Genomic DNA, 15,241 nt, shown 5'->3' on the forward strand with positions numbered 1-15,241 from the left:
AGATAATTTACTGCCTACCATAAGACATATAGTAGTCAGACTAAAGAAATCATTGGTTGATGCGAGAAGCCCCACAAACTATCACCCAATGCCCAGACTCACTTTTCTCAAATAAGCTGACTGATAAGATAGGCCAGTCTCCAGTGCCACATGAACCTGGTTCCCCCTCAGTGAAGCTGTAGGCCACAAAATGGTGTTGCTTTGGAGCTGACCTTTCTATTGACAAGGGATGCATATCTATACTCATTCTGCCAGAACTCTACCATCAATCACCAAATATACCTGTCCTGCATCTGAGAAACTGAAGGCGGGAAAGGAACTTTAAACATTTCAGGCCCCTCTTCTTGGAAAGAACCTAACAGGTTGTTTGGGACAACTGTTCTTCCATCTCCAAAGCCCTCATTTGAGCTATAAGGCTCAATCTTCTTCCTCCATAGTATTCAAATCTATTTAAAGCCATTGGGAGATCTGGTGAGATGATATAAGTTGAAGTGCCAGCAGTAGGTGGACTTACCCAGGTCTACATGTAAACACCACTATCTCCCAGCTGTCTTAATGCTTAATCAAAATAATGAAGGCATAACAAGATCCAAAGGATAGAAGTTGAAATGAGAAAAATTAGATTGAAAATAAAGTGCAAATTTTTAACAATGAGGGCAATTAACCATTTGAACAGTTTACTAAGTGATGTAGTAAATTCTCCATTATTTGATGTCTTTAAATCAACATTAGATGTTTTTCTAATATCTATTATTTAGTTCAGCTAGAAGCTATTGAACTCAATACAGAAATTACTGGGTTAACTTTTATGCCCCATGAAGGAAATCAGACTAGATGATCAGAATGGTCCCTCTTCTGACCTTAAAATTTTTGACTCCATGACATTTGCTCTTGGATGAGGAGCAGCTGGTTAAAGGTGAACCCAGACAAGACTGAAGTAACGCTGGTAGAAAGGTTGAAATGCTTTATAGAACTTGTCTTCTCTCACATCTTCTTCTGTTGGGGGAATCTGTCCTCAGATTGTTAAATTAGTCTGAAGTTTTGGGGCCCACAGTGCTGCTGGAGACTCAAATAGTCATGGTGGAAAAAATGTGCCCACCTCCATCTCAGCATGACCAAAATACTGCACCCTCTCCTGAGTGACTGAGAGATCACAGTGATCCACTCATTAATAACCTCCATGCTAGATTACTGCCATTTATCCTATCTAGAAATGAAACCACACACTGAGCTCCACATAGTACAAAGCACAACTGCCCATTTGCTGAGCAACACAGGGCACCTGAACACACCACCCTGGAGTTCTGCATGTTGGGCTGGCTTCCCACTGAGCAGATAGTAGAGTTCAAGGTGCCTGTCCTAATTAAAACCCCCAATGGGATTGAACGTAGCTACCTAGGAGATTGCTTCTCCCCCTTCATAACACTTACATTCAGCTGGGACAGCCAGCCAACAGAGTGAGGCTCAGGGGAGGAAAGCTTTCCACAAGAGCTGGAACTATGGAACTCACAAAGCCATGTTTTGTGCCCTGTTGATCCTGGGCTGTCCCAGGGCTGTAGGGTATCCCAGTATAACTCGGACAGCAATCAAAGGTTGCATAAATTACAGTAACCTGCCCCTGCCTGCCTGTGGGCAACAGTACTGCCCAGACGTTTTGCAGCATTAGGTGCTGCGGTCCCACTTCCTCCCACTCCAGCCCCGTGATGGCATGCTCTTCATGCTGGGGGTTGTGAAGAAGTCCTCTGACGACAGCTGCAGCTATCTGTCTCAGTTCCCTGTGCTGAGGGAATTTTTCATCAGCAGGTTCGGAGGCTTTTTGAGCCCTTTTATACTGCTTTCCTCTCTTTACCTAGTGTACAGTGGCAAGAACATCACCTGGAATGAGAACTATTATGCTCCTAATCCTGCAAAGGGCTGAGGTATCCCAACTCCCCAAAAAGCAAATGGAAATTGAGAGCACTAAGCATCTCACAGGTGGTGCTCAGAATCAGAATCAGACAGAATTGGGTCATTAAATAGTTATTCACCACCATTTGCATGAGACTTCTGCAGAGAGTGAAACCATTGCTAGAAGTAATGCACTCTCTTGGCACACTGATGTCATCATTCCCTTGTTCTGCCCTAAAGATTAGAAGAAAATGGCAGTGTATGTAAATTTAAATATTTCATATACTAAGAAAGATTGTCTTCCTGCTGTACTGAAAACAAAGACTTACACTGTACATTGATCCTTCTGGAAAAAGGGAGCAATCACAGCTGCAAGTATGACTAATAATCGACACAGACTGTTGTAGATGGCAAACGAATTGTTTCAGAAAAATCAGTGAAATCATTTTTTTTCTAGGTAGCTACTGTATTTATGAACATTAATTCTATAGAGAATGAAATATGAATTTTTACTTACTGACACAGGAAATAAGATCATTAAATCTTTCCTTAGGAAAGACAGGATTTTCCAGCCCTCGGAAATAGAGCTTCAGTACTCCAGCAACTGAGTTAATGTCATGGTTACTTTGGTCATCTGCCAAAGGATTTTCACCTTAAAAATAAATAGAGTAAATGAAACATACACAGGCATTCTTGCTTAACAGTATTTCATATAAACAAATGAAGATTTGATTTGACTGTGTGGGATGTTGCACGGTAGTAAAATAATAAACATCGGTTTAGAAATCCCGCCCCATGATTAAACTGAAAAAAAAAACAAAACCAAACCCAGCCTGAAATAAATCTTTCTTTAAATTATGTAACCCAGTGATCCCATAGATCATGAAGTTCAGAATGAATATTTTGGGACAGATTATGATTTGCAATTAGTGAAATAAAGAATGCGATCATTCTTAGTGAAATAGGACTTTTAGGACTATTCCTAGGCAGCTTATATAGAACATATAAAACAGAGATTTATTTGAGCTGCACATCTCTCTTTGGATTGAAAAGGCATTCACAGAAACTCAGCAAGATGTGCATAATGCAGTTGTATGAGTACAATGTACAGAATCAAAACCACTAAAAGTCACAACAAAATACTGCATCACTTAAAAGACTAAACTGGATGCTAAAACATTTTTAGCTTTAATGATATTATATGACTTCGAGAACATTTCTGTAGCGAAACAATTTCCATTTTAATAAGGCAGACTTTAAAGATAGACAGTAACAATCCATTAATGTCCTCAGATATAAGGGTGCTGCAACATTTATCATATAAAAACAGTTACTGCACATATCTGCTCAAGTATCATATCTGATTTTACAAGGTATGCAGTTCATACTGGAGAGTGAAAATATCATCTACTCTTTCTTCTTGCTGTTAGTCACAAGACAGATTGTTCTCCAAGGGTTCCTCTTATTAAAAGGTGATCTGCAAAGGTTATGCTAGAAATTAAAAAACGGTTTGTAAAAATCTCAGAGATGACTTAGCTGTGGTTTTTTTTTTTTTTAGAAAAATGTAATTAACACTATGGTTTAACACAATCTGAGAATTGCTAGCTCCTTCAGATCCTGGTTCCTCTGCCACAATAAGTGACATCACAACAGTCATAGATTTAATGTAGGTTGAAAGACAAACACATTTAAAACCTCTGTTCATTGTCTCACATCTTTCTCAGAAAATTATCCTCTGGGATAAAATTGCCTTGGAATGAAAATAGAGGTTTAAAATGGAACGACTCTTTCAACCTATGCTTGTATTGACTGTGATGTCACTTTGGCAGAAGGACCAGAAAGTCCAGCACTCATATTCTGCAAGACCCAGTAACAGTGGTCTCAAATTGTGTTAAATATTGTCTGATCATCCATTTAATATTTTTGGTTCTTTTGGGAATCTTAAAGATAATAAAAACAGGAAAGACAAACAAGTCATCCTTTGCAGTTCACCACTGGTAAAATAAAACATTTTACAGACAGTGCAAGGGTCACAAATCTTGTGTACTCGTATAGTAAAATATAATCTTATGTGCCTAGCGGCAGAATAAAGTGAAAATGCTGAAAGAGTCATTACTATACTAGGCAAGTAAATATACAGTTAGGTAAAGCTTGAAGTTCAGTGAATACAGTACATAAAATTGCTTAAATATCCAAGAAAATTATTAAATTTTAACAGATTTTTTTTTCAAGAGCTGGATCTCAGGTTGCCCATAGGGATGAAAATTCAATTACCTCTCTCAAATGAATTTTTAATATCATTGACTTCCACCTGGGAACCAGACACTCTGAAAATTCCCTGATGCTGAAGACCTGAAGAGCAGGGGAAGAAAAGATGAGCAATGAGATCATGTGCTAAAGAATTAATCTATTTTTTAACAAGTAAATGACAAACATGAGGGTGTAAAATTATAATGCAAAATATACTTTATGCAAAATAGCCAGGGTGCTAATGAAGTGACATGACATATTTCAGAGCTTACCATATAAATTGATAAATCTGATACAGCTTTCCACTATGAGGGGAATGACTTGTCCTGAATCCTGGCAAAAGCAAAAAGAATATAATCACAAACTGAAAGAGACAGAAGTTAGATCACATGTGAAAATGGGTTTTATTGATAATTCAAGATTGACTCATAGTATTTATTAAAACAACCCCTTCCAAACAAAAACTGTCTCCCCACTTTTGCCAGGAGGCTAACAAAGTAATATTAAGGTTCTTATGCAAATCATCAAATCAAATAAATTCTAAGTGATGGCTGAAATTTTATCCTCAATTTATCTCTTTGCATGTGGTTATCTTAAAACACATGAAACCTCATTTCATGCAGTTATTTTAGACTCCTGAAGCAAAATGAGTTAAACAATGAATTTCCTTTTAAATATACACTTAACATTAATTATCATGGTATAAAAATGAAGCTTGTGCATTAATTTAGCTTATTTTTCCATTAGTAGCTGGAGTGAATTTTATATACTCTGGGGCCAAATTCTTGCAGATGTTTGCTCATATGGCCAGGCCTGAAAGGTCAGGGAAAGGAAGTTAGTGGCCCCTATTCTGGCTCCTCTGAGGTGTCAGAAACGTTGCTCCACAGGCTGTCTGCAGTAAGAGCCACCAACTGGATAGCACGGGATGGTATACTGTCTACTTCCTGACCTGGGAATTACTACCACTGACAGCTACCTGTACAGTGTATTCCTACCCTTAGCAGGACTAAGTTGTTTAAGGAGCTTGTGTACAGGGTTGGGTCTCAGCCAGAATACAGATACACATTAATGCAGCTTTAGAAGCATGTGTTCTCCTGTGTGGGGATCCATTATGCCTATTTTCGGTGCCAGTTAGGACCTACCCCTCAATTTGCGATACAGTCCGAAAGGGAGGGTAAGATATTTGGGCCTGATCCCCAAGTTCTCTTCAGTGGGATTCTGAATAAGAGTAAGCAACAATATGGGTCTGTGTGCAGGATCAGAACCTGTATTTCTAAAATGTCTTGCCTTTGGTGCTTGAATCACAACCATGGCGTTAGCTAAATATAGGGGTTTTTGTTTTATATTAAATATGACTGTTTAAAAAAATAATCAGTGGGAGGGAACAGGAAGTATTTGACCATACATGGATTCTAGATCAGTAAAGTTTAATTTGACTATTTTTCAAACCACTGATTATCCAAAAGAATTCCTTCCCTGAGGATTTTATGTGGTGGGAAGGCATGTGTGTTTCAATGACCCTGAGTGCTTTGCTGGCAGGAGTTTTAACTCCTGGTAGGGTCACCCAAACTGGATAGGTGTAAGGGTAGGGACCAAACAAAAAACAGTCTCTGTCCTCCACAGGCTCAACATAGTCTTGTAAAAAAGTTAAGTTATAAAAACACAAAAAGGTAGCCATTCCAGCAAACAGCATGAGAGAGAGAGAGAGAGAGGAGCATTGTTCATGCCCTATGCAACTTCTGCTGGTGTTGAAAGGATCAGATCCAAGAGAATGGTTACTGTTTGCTGGGCTCTGCATTTTGGCATTTTAAAAATAGGATACTATTTACCCCCAGTGGAGATGAAGGACTCTGAAGGAGTCCTCAAATATGCATTGAGGACATGAACCATATATGGTTAAAAATAGTTACTGCTTATGCTTGAAAAAATAAACTTTTTTCATAACCGAAAGGTACCTTCAAAAATCATTATTTGGTGGCTACAATATTTTTAGAAAAATGAATCTCAAATATGAACCAATTTATTTCAAAATTTAATATAAAAACAGGTTAAGTTACAAAACCACAAAGAAAACAAATAAAAAACTCTGTCACTCAAAATATGCAACCTTTCTTTTTCTTCTTATAAAATAGTCCTTTAGTTTCATGTTAAACTAAATTAGAAGTAAAGAAGGCAGAGCTAAGAATTAAGTCCAGGCAAAGATTCTATATGCAATTTGTGTGTCTAGTTTTTTACTGGAAGACCATGGGCAAATATACAGTATATATATTCTTATACATTTGGGGAAAAAAATCTACAATGGAATTGCTGAGACGATCTAACTATTGCTTTGGTGTGCAACATTATAATGCTTTAATGGGGTTATTTATCATAATTCCAGTAACTATTCTACTTTAAATAATGTACATTTTAGAATTTTATTTAAAAAAAAAGCCAAAGGGAGGGTTATGGTTAAGAATCAACAATAATAATTACACCAAAATTTACATTTCAGGTTGTGTAGCAATTCAGTAACAGATAAATTAATTTGCACAAGATTTGCACAGTTCAGCTGCTAACCTAGTAATACTACAACAATTAAAAACAATAAATATTGGGCTGTCCGTACAAAACAGCAAAATATTAGAACACATATCACATATACTGCTAGCATACTTATCTGTACAAGGAATGTAAAGCTGCTAAAAGGGTATTGTTTGCAGTAAGAAATTACCAGAGTACACATGACTATTTTAATGCTTGTTTTAGGAGTAGCCTCACAACACTAAAACATTCAGGCTTAGTTTTCACATTTGTCCAGCTCATTGCAAATCAAAATTAACAGGCCATAGATTTTTTTTATCCACTGGTGGAAAGAAATCATTTGAGGAAGGAATCTGCTTTTGCTAGATGTCACCAAGACTGACCCCTTCCACTGCCATTAATTCAGATAAAATATCTGCTATTAACAAGCACGTATTTTGGCCCGATGAGCAAGTCTTGTTAAAGCAGTTATGTAATAATGAGCCATTTTTTCTACCCTGTTGTGGGGCCACTTAAAATGACTCATCCTTTCCATACAAAGCTCATTCTTTGACTAGAGGCCCTTTCCCCGGACTTACTGAATGATCAGTCATTAGGCTACCTCTTTTTTAAGACTGGACATGCAGGGGAACAGCCTCTCTCCTTGTGGCTGAGCTCTCACCCACCTCATCTCATAGTGCCTGTTCCAAGATCTGGATTGTGCTGGAAGGCAATACATTCTATTTTTTTAACCTGGGTGTGTTAATTTTTGTTTTATTTGTATCTTTGCAGAGATAATTGAAGATAATGATGTTTATGTTTTGCCCAGTGCTATGATTTACTATTATGTCTTTATATCACAAAATGACATCTGTGTAATACCATTAGCTTTCAGCGCAGTTGTGTAGGTGTCACAGAAAGCTCAATTTGAATACAGTAGGATCATATTTGTGCCATTAATGGTGGAATTTGTCCTATAAAATATTTACCTCCAGTGATGATGTACAAGAAGAAAGGAACTCAGCTTGACTCTCAGATCCCAGGTGAGTTTCCAGGAGTTGTCGTTTTGAAAAACATTTTTAAAATTTGTAAACTGATTACCTAAACCTTACTACTAGCGTTGACTTGAAGTTTTATTCTCATTCAACAGAGGACATTGTGGGGAGCAAGTGCTTGCTAATGAATAAGGGAATATCTGTAAATTTATAGTTCATCTCTCCATAGTCATTCTCTAGGAGGACTATGGCAGCCAAAACTGAATTATGAAATAATCTAATTTCTTAATGCAAACCTCCCCTGTAAGGTCAACTGGAAAACTAATTTAAAGCCAGGCATGAATGCAACTTGTTAGTGAGGAAGAGTCAGCTTTCTTTTCACTAGAACTATACCTGGTGTCTGGTGTGAGAGTTCCTTCGTCCTCGGCTACAAGCATTATCAGAAATAAAGTAAGAAAAAGAAGAAGATAGTAAATACAGCAAAGATACAAGATACAGAAGTATGCTTCTCACAATTTCACACAATACAATGAATTCCTGAAGTCATGGGAAATGAAAACCTGGATTTCAGACCCAGTGTACTATTGGCTGTACATAGGGTTCTGATTTATTTAAAGTGACTAAAACTGCTGGTAGGAAATAATGTCAGATTGTGGGATATAACATTAAACTTTATCTTCTAATGAACTGCAAATTTTTTATCAAAACCATCCAGACTTGTATTAAATAAATTGTAAGGAAGTTCAATGTGAACATTGTATTCTTCTGTTTCCCTCTAACTTTAGGAAGTATTATATTGATCAGCTGGGCAAGAGGCCCAAGACAAATTTGAACATCGTGATTTGCCTCAGTTTACATGAGGTTTTGACCATTACAGTAAGAAGTGTTGAGATCAGCCACCCAGAGAGCTGGTGTCAGTACCTTGATAAATGATTCCAAATCACCCTTAAACAACTTAGCATTATATTGTGATTGAGGTCTGGGCTTCCTGTGTTTCTGGGGTTTAGGGGGAAGGTTTGGAGGCCTAAGAGAAGGGAATGTGATTACTGAGCAAGGTAGAGTTAAGTCATACTATAAAATATCTGTAAGCTCGTGGCAAAGTAATAAAACATTTTAAGAGGAGAAAAGGAAAACAAAAACCGTACTTGTCAAACAAAGACATTTCACACGATTTAAGTGTAACATAATAAAGAGAGGAAAAATCCTGCTACAAAGAAATTCCTCACTGATAATTCTGACATTCCTTACAAATCCTCTTTTAAAGTTTTACTGTACACTCTCCCGCCAAAGTGTATGATTGGAATGGTCTTATTTTGTACGATCATCCACGAAATGTGCAGCAGGAACGGAAATCCATCCTGCCAACCACAGCATGACACACCAACATTCTAAGCACCTCTTTTATTAAGCAGAGAAGTTGCCTCATGATGGAGAAACTTCAAATGAAAATTAAAGCTGGGCATTGTAATCCTCAGGCACTTCAAAAAACAATTCATGGACATTTTCATCTGGAGACAGTAACTGTTAAACAGATTAGCCTCTCACATTCATACTGACAATTTTTTTCACAAGAAACAAAATACATTGCAATTTAGCTAGAGAAATTAAAGGAATAGCATCAACATAAAAAACTCACGATGCACTTTTATCTGCTAAATGTTTACATAGTATTGTTACATGTAACACATGGGATGACTAGAACCAAAAGAGATTATTGAAATAAGTATTCTTCTCCAATTCACAATTTATTTTGTGCACTTCTCAGTACTTGTTGGTGTGTAGTTAGTGTCCCTATATAGCCAGTCAGGTTCCCTTGTTTTGATGGCTCTTTCAGACGTCAATAGAAGACAGAAAACCTTTTTTTAAAAGTTAGGAAAAAATCACATTAAAACCTAAAAAAATGGTAGTGAGACTCTGGGCTGATTAGGACTGGAAATTACTTTTAATTAATCTTTAAAGAAATCCTTCTCCCCTAAAACTTCTGTTTCCACAGTAGTGCCTTGGTAGCACTAGAAACTACATCTGAGAAGAGATATCTTGCAAAAGTGACAATTTGGATCATTGCATGACAATATAAAAGAGTGCAGAAATGTTAAAAAAGATTTCATTCCTATTCACCAAAGCAAAAAATTAACCTTTAAATTGATGTGTTTCAACTTTATGAGATTTTATGAAGGTGTTCACAAAAGTACTTTATAATTCTAGAAAAAAATGGACAAGTGAGTCCTTTATCAATTTAAAGTCACAGCATTAGCTTAAAGTCATTAGCATTAGTTAGATGCTAGAATGTGTGATGCAAGTATGCTTCTGTACAATTTATTTAACAATAGTCATGTTTCAAATTAATCACATTGTTCATATAGATGATTTTTGAAACTTTATTATCTTTGTAGCTCCCTACAACACAAAAAAGGTTAAAAAAAAAATCTTACCTGGTGGTCACGTATTCAGCTCTGTGACCTAGAGGAGTTCAATGAACAAGGAAATATTCAGTTGTAGCTTATGGAAATAAAAGTTTATTTTTGTATGTAACTATTCTTATGCTTGCCAGTATACTATTCATCCTGAATTATTTTTAACCCAAGTTTATTTCACAAGATTTACAACTGTACAACAATTCAGGGCAATGTGAGGTTATCTTCCATCTCCATAGTTTTAAATAACCCAAAACAATCCACGTATAAAGCTACTTCTCAGACATTTTCTCTTTAAAAAACCATTTGGTAATGTAAATAATATGATGCAAAGTTTCAAATAGCCTCAACTGTTTATGCTCATGTATTTTAATGACTAAATCAATATGTAAATAGAGCTATGCCAGGATTAGATTGCATCCTGGCTGGTGCCTAAACTTGTTCAATGCCAAAAATGCAGAGCTCTTGACTGTAACTGCTTGCTAATAACAATTTATTTATTCTCTTAAGAGTACAATAAATGCTGCACATTGACCTGTCCATAATGATGCCCAAGTCACTTTCCTGAGTTGATATAGTTAATTTATAACCATGAGGTATATGAGTAGTTTAATTTTTATCTCCCCAATGTGCACTGTTTTGCATTTATACATAATTAATTTCATTTACCATTGTGTTGCCCATTCACTTAGCTTGGTTAAAGCCCTCTGAAGTTCCTGAGTCTTCTCTAGATTTGACACAATTATTTAGGTTAGTCATCTGCAAACTTTTCCACCTCACTGCTAATACCACTCATCTCTCTCCCTCTAGATAATTAAATATATTAAACAGGATTTAACATGGAACATTGAGTCACCCTGCTGTTAACCTTTTGCAATGATAAAAATTGTTTACCTTAGAAAGGAAAATGAATAACAGGGAACATGATAGAAATATATAATGAATGGTCTAGAGAAGGTAGCTGCAGTCAATAAGGCAAATAAGATGTTAGGATACATAGGAACAGATGGAGAAAAATATGCAAAATATTATAGTGCCATTATACAAATAAGTGGTGCAACCTCATCTGGATTCTGCATGTACTACTGGTCACTCCATCTCAAAAAATATTTTGCAGAACTAAAGGAGGTTCAGAAAAGGGTGACAAGAAAGATCCAGGGCATGGGTGGTGGGTATAATAGGCCAGGGAAGGCTCTGCCTTCCTTGGCTGCAGCTGCTGCTGTGGGAGGCTGGGCTGGGTCTGCTCTGGCCCTTGGCCAGCCATTGCGGCTGGGGCTGCTCCAGCTGAGGTTCAGGTCGGCTGGCTGGCTGGATCTGCTCTGGCTGGAGCTTGGGTTGGGTTGCCATGTGCACCGTTACCAGAGATTTTTCCCTCAGTGGTATCCGTTGGGCCAGCTCTAGCTCCCTCTGGTGCCACACACTTATACGTCAGTGTAAGGGGCACTGCTGGCCCTGCATCATCTCAATTTCTTCTTGCTGGCTAACTCCCAACAGAGGGATAGGACGGTGGGTCGTGGAATGGACATGAGCAATACATCTCAAAGAACAACAGTTACGGAAAGGGTAGTAACTTGTTTTTTCTTCCTTGAGTGCTTGCTCATGTCCATTCCATGTTAGGTGACTCACAAGCAGTACCCAAGGCGGTGGCCTTGGAGTTCATGGACATGCCGATTACAACACTGCTCTGCTGGGTGATGGCGTAGTGGAAGGAGAAGGTATGCACTGACAACCAGGTTGTAGCCCAGCAGATATCCTGAATTGGGACCTGGGCCAGAAATGCAGCTGATGAGGCCTGAGTTTTTGTCGAATGAGTGGTCAAGACAGCAGGAGGTGGAATGTCCGCCTGCTCGTAGCAGCCCAAATACAGGAGGCTATCGAGGATAAGATTCTCTGGGCTGAAAACAGCAGGCCTTTCATCCTTTCTGCTACTGTCACAAGGAGTTGCATAGATCTATGGAACAGCTTAATCCTCTCAGTGTAGAAGGTTAGGGCATGTCTGACATCCAGTGAGTGAAGCTGTGGCTCTTCTGAATTCCTGTGTGGTTTTGGGAAGAAAACTGGCAGGAAAATGGCTTGGTTACTATGGAACTATGAAACCACCTTTGGAAGGAAGGCCAAGTGGGGACACAGCTGAATCTTGTCCTTAAAGAACATCGTGTACGGAGGTTCTGACATAAGGGCCTTGATTTCCGAGACCCTTCTGGCGAAGGTAATCACTATCAGGAAAGTGACCTTCCAGGAGAGAAACAGCAGAGGACATGATGCTAGCGGCTCAAAGAGAGGGCCCATGACTCTTGACAGGACTAGGTTTAAATCCAAGGGTAGAATCAGCTCGCAAGTCTCAGGGTAAAGTCTCTCTAACACTTTAAGAAAGCGGATGGACATCTCGTGTGAGAAAACTGACCTACCACTCACTGGCAGGTGAAAGGCCGAGATCGCTGTTAGGTGTACCTTGATACTAGGGGGGGCGCTTTTCTTGACCTGCTGCTCACAAACCAGGTAGAATTAGTGGGGGAAGCAAAAGTGGATGGGAATCTGGGAGGCAGTGACCATGAGTTGGTTGAGTTCAGGATCCTGACGCAGGGAAGAAAGGTAAGCAGCAGGATACGGACCCTGGACTTCAGGAAAGCAGACTTCGACTCCCTCAGGGAACGGATGGCCAGGATCCCCTGGGGGACTAACTTGAAGGGGAAAGGAGTCCAGGAGAGCTGGCTGTATTTCAAGGAATCCCTGTTGAGGTTACAGGGACAAACCATCCCGATGAGTCGAAAGAATAGTAAATATGGCAGGCGACCGGCTTGGCTTAACGGTGAAATCCTAGCGGATCTTAAACATAAAAAAGAAGCTTACAAGAAGTGGAAGGTTGGACATATGACCAGGGAAGAGTATAAAAATATTGCTCGGGCATGTAGGAATGAAATCAGGAGGGCCAAATCGCACCTGGAGCTGCAGCTAGCGAGAGATGTCAAGAGTAACAAGAAGGGTTTCTTCAGGTATGTTGGCAACAAGAAGAAAGCCACGGAAAGTGTGGGACCCTTACTGAATGAGGGAGGCAACCTAGTGACAGAGGATGTGGAAAAAGCTAATGTACTCAATGCTTTTTTTGCCTCTGTTTTCACTAACAAGGACAGCTCCCAGACTGCTACGCTGGGCATCACAAAATGGGGAAGAGATGGCCAGCCCTCTGTGGAGATAGAGGTGGTTAGGGACTATTTAGAAAAGCTGGACGTGCACAAGTCCATGGGGCCGGACGAGTTGCATCCGAGAGTGCTGAAGGAATTGGCGGCTGTGATTGCAGAGCCATTGGCCATTATCTTTGAAAACTCGTGGCGAACCGGGGAAGTCCCGGATGACTGGAAAAAGGCTAATGTAGTGCCAATCTTTAAAAAAGGGAAGAAGGAGGATCCTGGGAACTACAGGCCAGTCAGCCTCACCTCAGTCCCTGGAAAAATCATGGAGCAGGTCCTCAAAGAATCAATCTTGAAGTACTTGCATGAAAGGAAAGTGATCAGGAACAGCCAGCATGGATTCACCAAGGGAAGGTCATGCCTGACTAATCTAATCGCCTTTTATCATGAGATTACTGGTTCTGTGGATGAAGGGAAAGCAGTGGATGTATTGTTTCTTGACTTTAGCAAAGCTTTTGACACGGTCTCCCACAGTATTCTTGTCAGCAAGTTAAGGAAGTATGGGCTGGATGAATGCACTATAGGGTGGGTAGAAAGCTGGCTAGATTGTCGGGCTCAACGGGTAGTGATCAATGGCTCCATGTCTAGTTGGCAGCCGGTGTCAAGTGGAGTGCCCCAGGGGTCGGTCCTGGGGCCGGTTTTGTTCAATATCTTCATAAATGATCTGGAGGATGGTGTGGATTGCACTCTCAGCAAATTTGCGGACGATACTAAACTGGGAGGAGTGGTAGATACGCTGGAGGGGAGGGATAGGATACAGAAGGACCTAGACAAATTGGAGGATTGGGCCAAAAGAAATCTGATGAGGTTCAATAAGGATAAGTGCAGGGTCCTGCACTTAGGACGGAAGAATCCAATGCACCGCTACAGACTAGGGACCGAATGGCTAGGCAGCAGTTCTGCAGAAAAGGACCTAGGGGTGACAGTGGACGAGAAGCTGGATATGAGTCAGCAGTGTGCCCTTGTTGCCAAGAAGGCCAATGGCATTTTGGGATGTATACGTAGGGGCATAGCGAGCAGATCGAGGGACGTGATCGTCCCCCTCTATTCGACATTGGTGAGGCCTCATCTGGAGTACTGTGTCCAGTTTTGGGCCCCACACTACAAGAAGGATGTGGATAAATTGGAGAGAGTCCAGCGAAGGGCAACAAAAATGATTAGGGGTCTAGAACACATGACTTATGAGGAGAGGCTGAGGGAGCTGGGATTGTTTAGCCTGCAGAAGAGAAGAATGAGGGGGGATTTGATAGCTGCTTTCAACTACCTGAAAGGGGGTTCCAAAGAGGATGGCTCTAGACTGTTCTCAATGGTAGCAGATGACAGAACGAGGAGTAATGGCTTCAAGTTGCAGTGGGGGAGGTTTAGATTGGATATTAGGAAAAACTTTTTCACTAAGAGGGTGGTGAAACACTGGAATGCGTTGCCTAGGGAGGTGGTGGAATCTCCTTCCTTGGAAGTTTTTAAGGTCAGGCTTGACAAAGCCCTGGCTGGGATGATTTAACTGGGAATTGGTCCTGCTTCGAGCAGGGGGTTGGACTAGATGACCTTCAGGGGTCCCTTCCAACCCTGATATTCTATGATTCTATGATTCTATGATAGATGCAAGGGCCAGACCTTGCTATTTTTAGGTGGAGCTGGTATTCCTGAATAGATTGAAGGGAAGACCAAGTAAGAGACAGACTTTGTTGGGAAGACCATATCGAGAAATGCTTCCACTAGGTCAGGTAGATAGCACTAATAGACAGCTTTCTACTACCTAGCAAGACCGGGCGGACTTGTTCTGAACAAGCTTGTTCCTCTGAGTTCAACCATGGAGCTTTCACACAGTCAGATGAAGGGCCACAAGGGTCATGTGGAGTAAATATCCATGGTCTTGCGAGATCACGTGTGTGCGGAGTAGGAGGGTAGCAGGGGCACTACTGACATGTGTAGCAGTGTGCTGAACCAGTGTTGGTGTGGCCTCACTGGCACTATAAGGATAACACTTGCCTTGTCCTGCTTGATT

The 15,241-nt window shown here is 40.0% G+C and overlaps 1 protein-coding gene across 5 annotated transcripts in view; it reads right to left on the reverse strand.

The window, feature by feature from the left end:
* The window catches only part of SRGAP1 (SLIT-ROBO Rho GTPase activating protein 1), a 239,278-nt gene that overhangs the window by 39,826 nt on the left and 184,211 nt on the right, over nt 1–15,241 (reverse strand). For all 5 annotated transcript variants that reach the window (XM_077833521.1, XM_077833502.1, XM_077833492.1 and 2 more), the window contains 5 exons: nt 10,067–10,094; nt 8,028–8,061; nt 4,410–4,470; nt 4,162–4,239; nt 2,405–2,539 (listed from right to left, as the gene is read on the reverse strand). In XM_077833521.1, coding sequence (XP_077689647.1) covers nt 2,405–2,539; nt 4,162–4,239; nt 4,410–4,470; nt 8,028–8,061; nt 10,067–10,094 — 336 coding nt within the window. The remainder of the gene's footprint in view (nt 1–2,404; nt 2,540–4,161; nt 4,240–4,409; nt 4,471–8,027; nt 8,062–10,066; nt 10,095–15,241) is intronic.

Source organism: Eretmochelys imbricata, chromosome 1 (assembly GCF_965152235.1).
Source record: "Eretmochelys imbricata isolate rEreImb1 chromosome 1, rEreImb1.hap1, whole genome shotgun sequence".
Classification (NCBI taxonomy): Eukaryota; Metazoa; Chordata; order Testudines; family Cheloniidae; genus Eretmochelys; species Eretmochelys imbricata.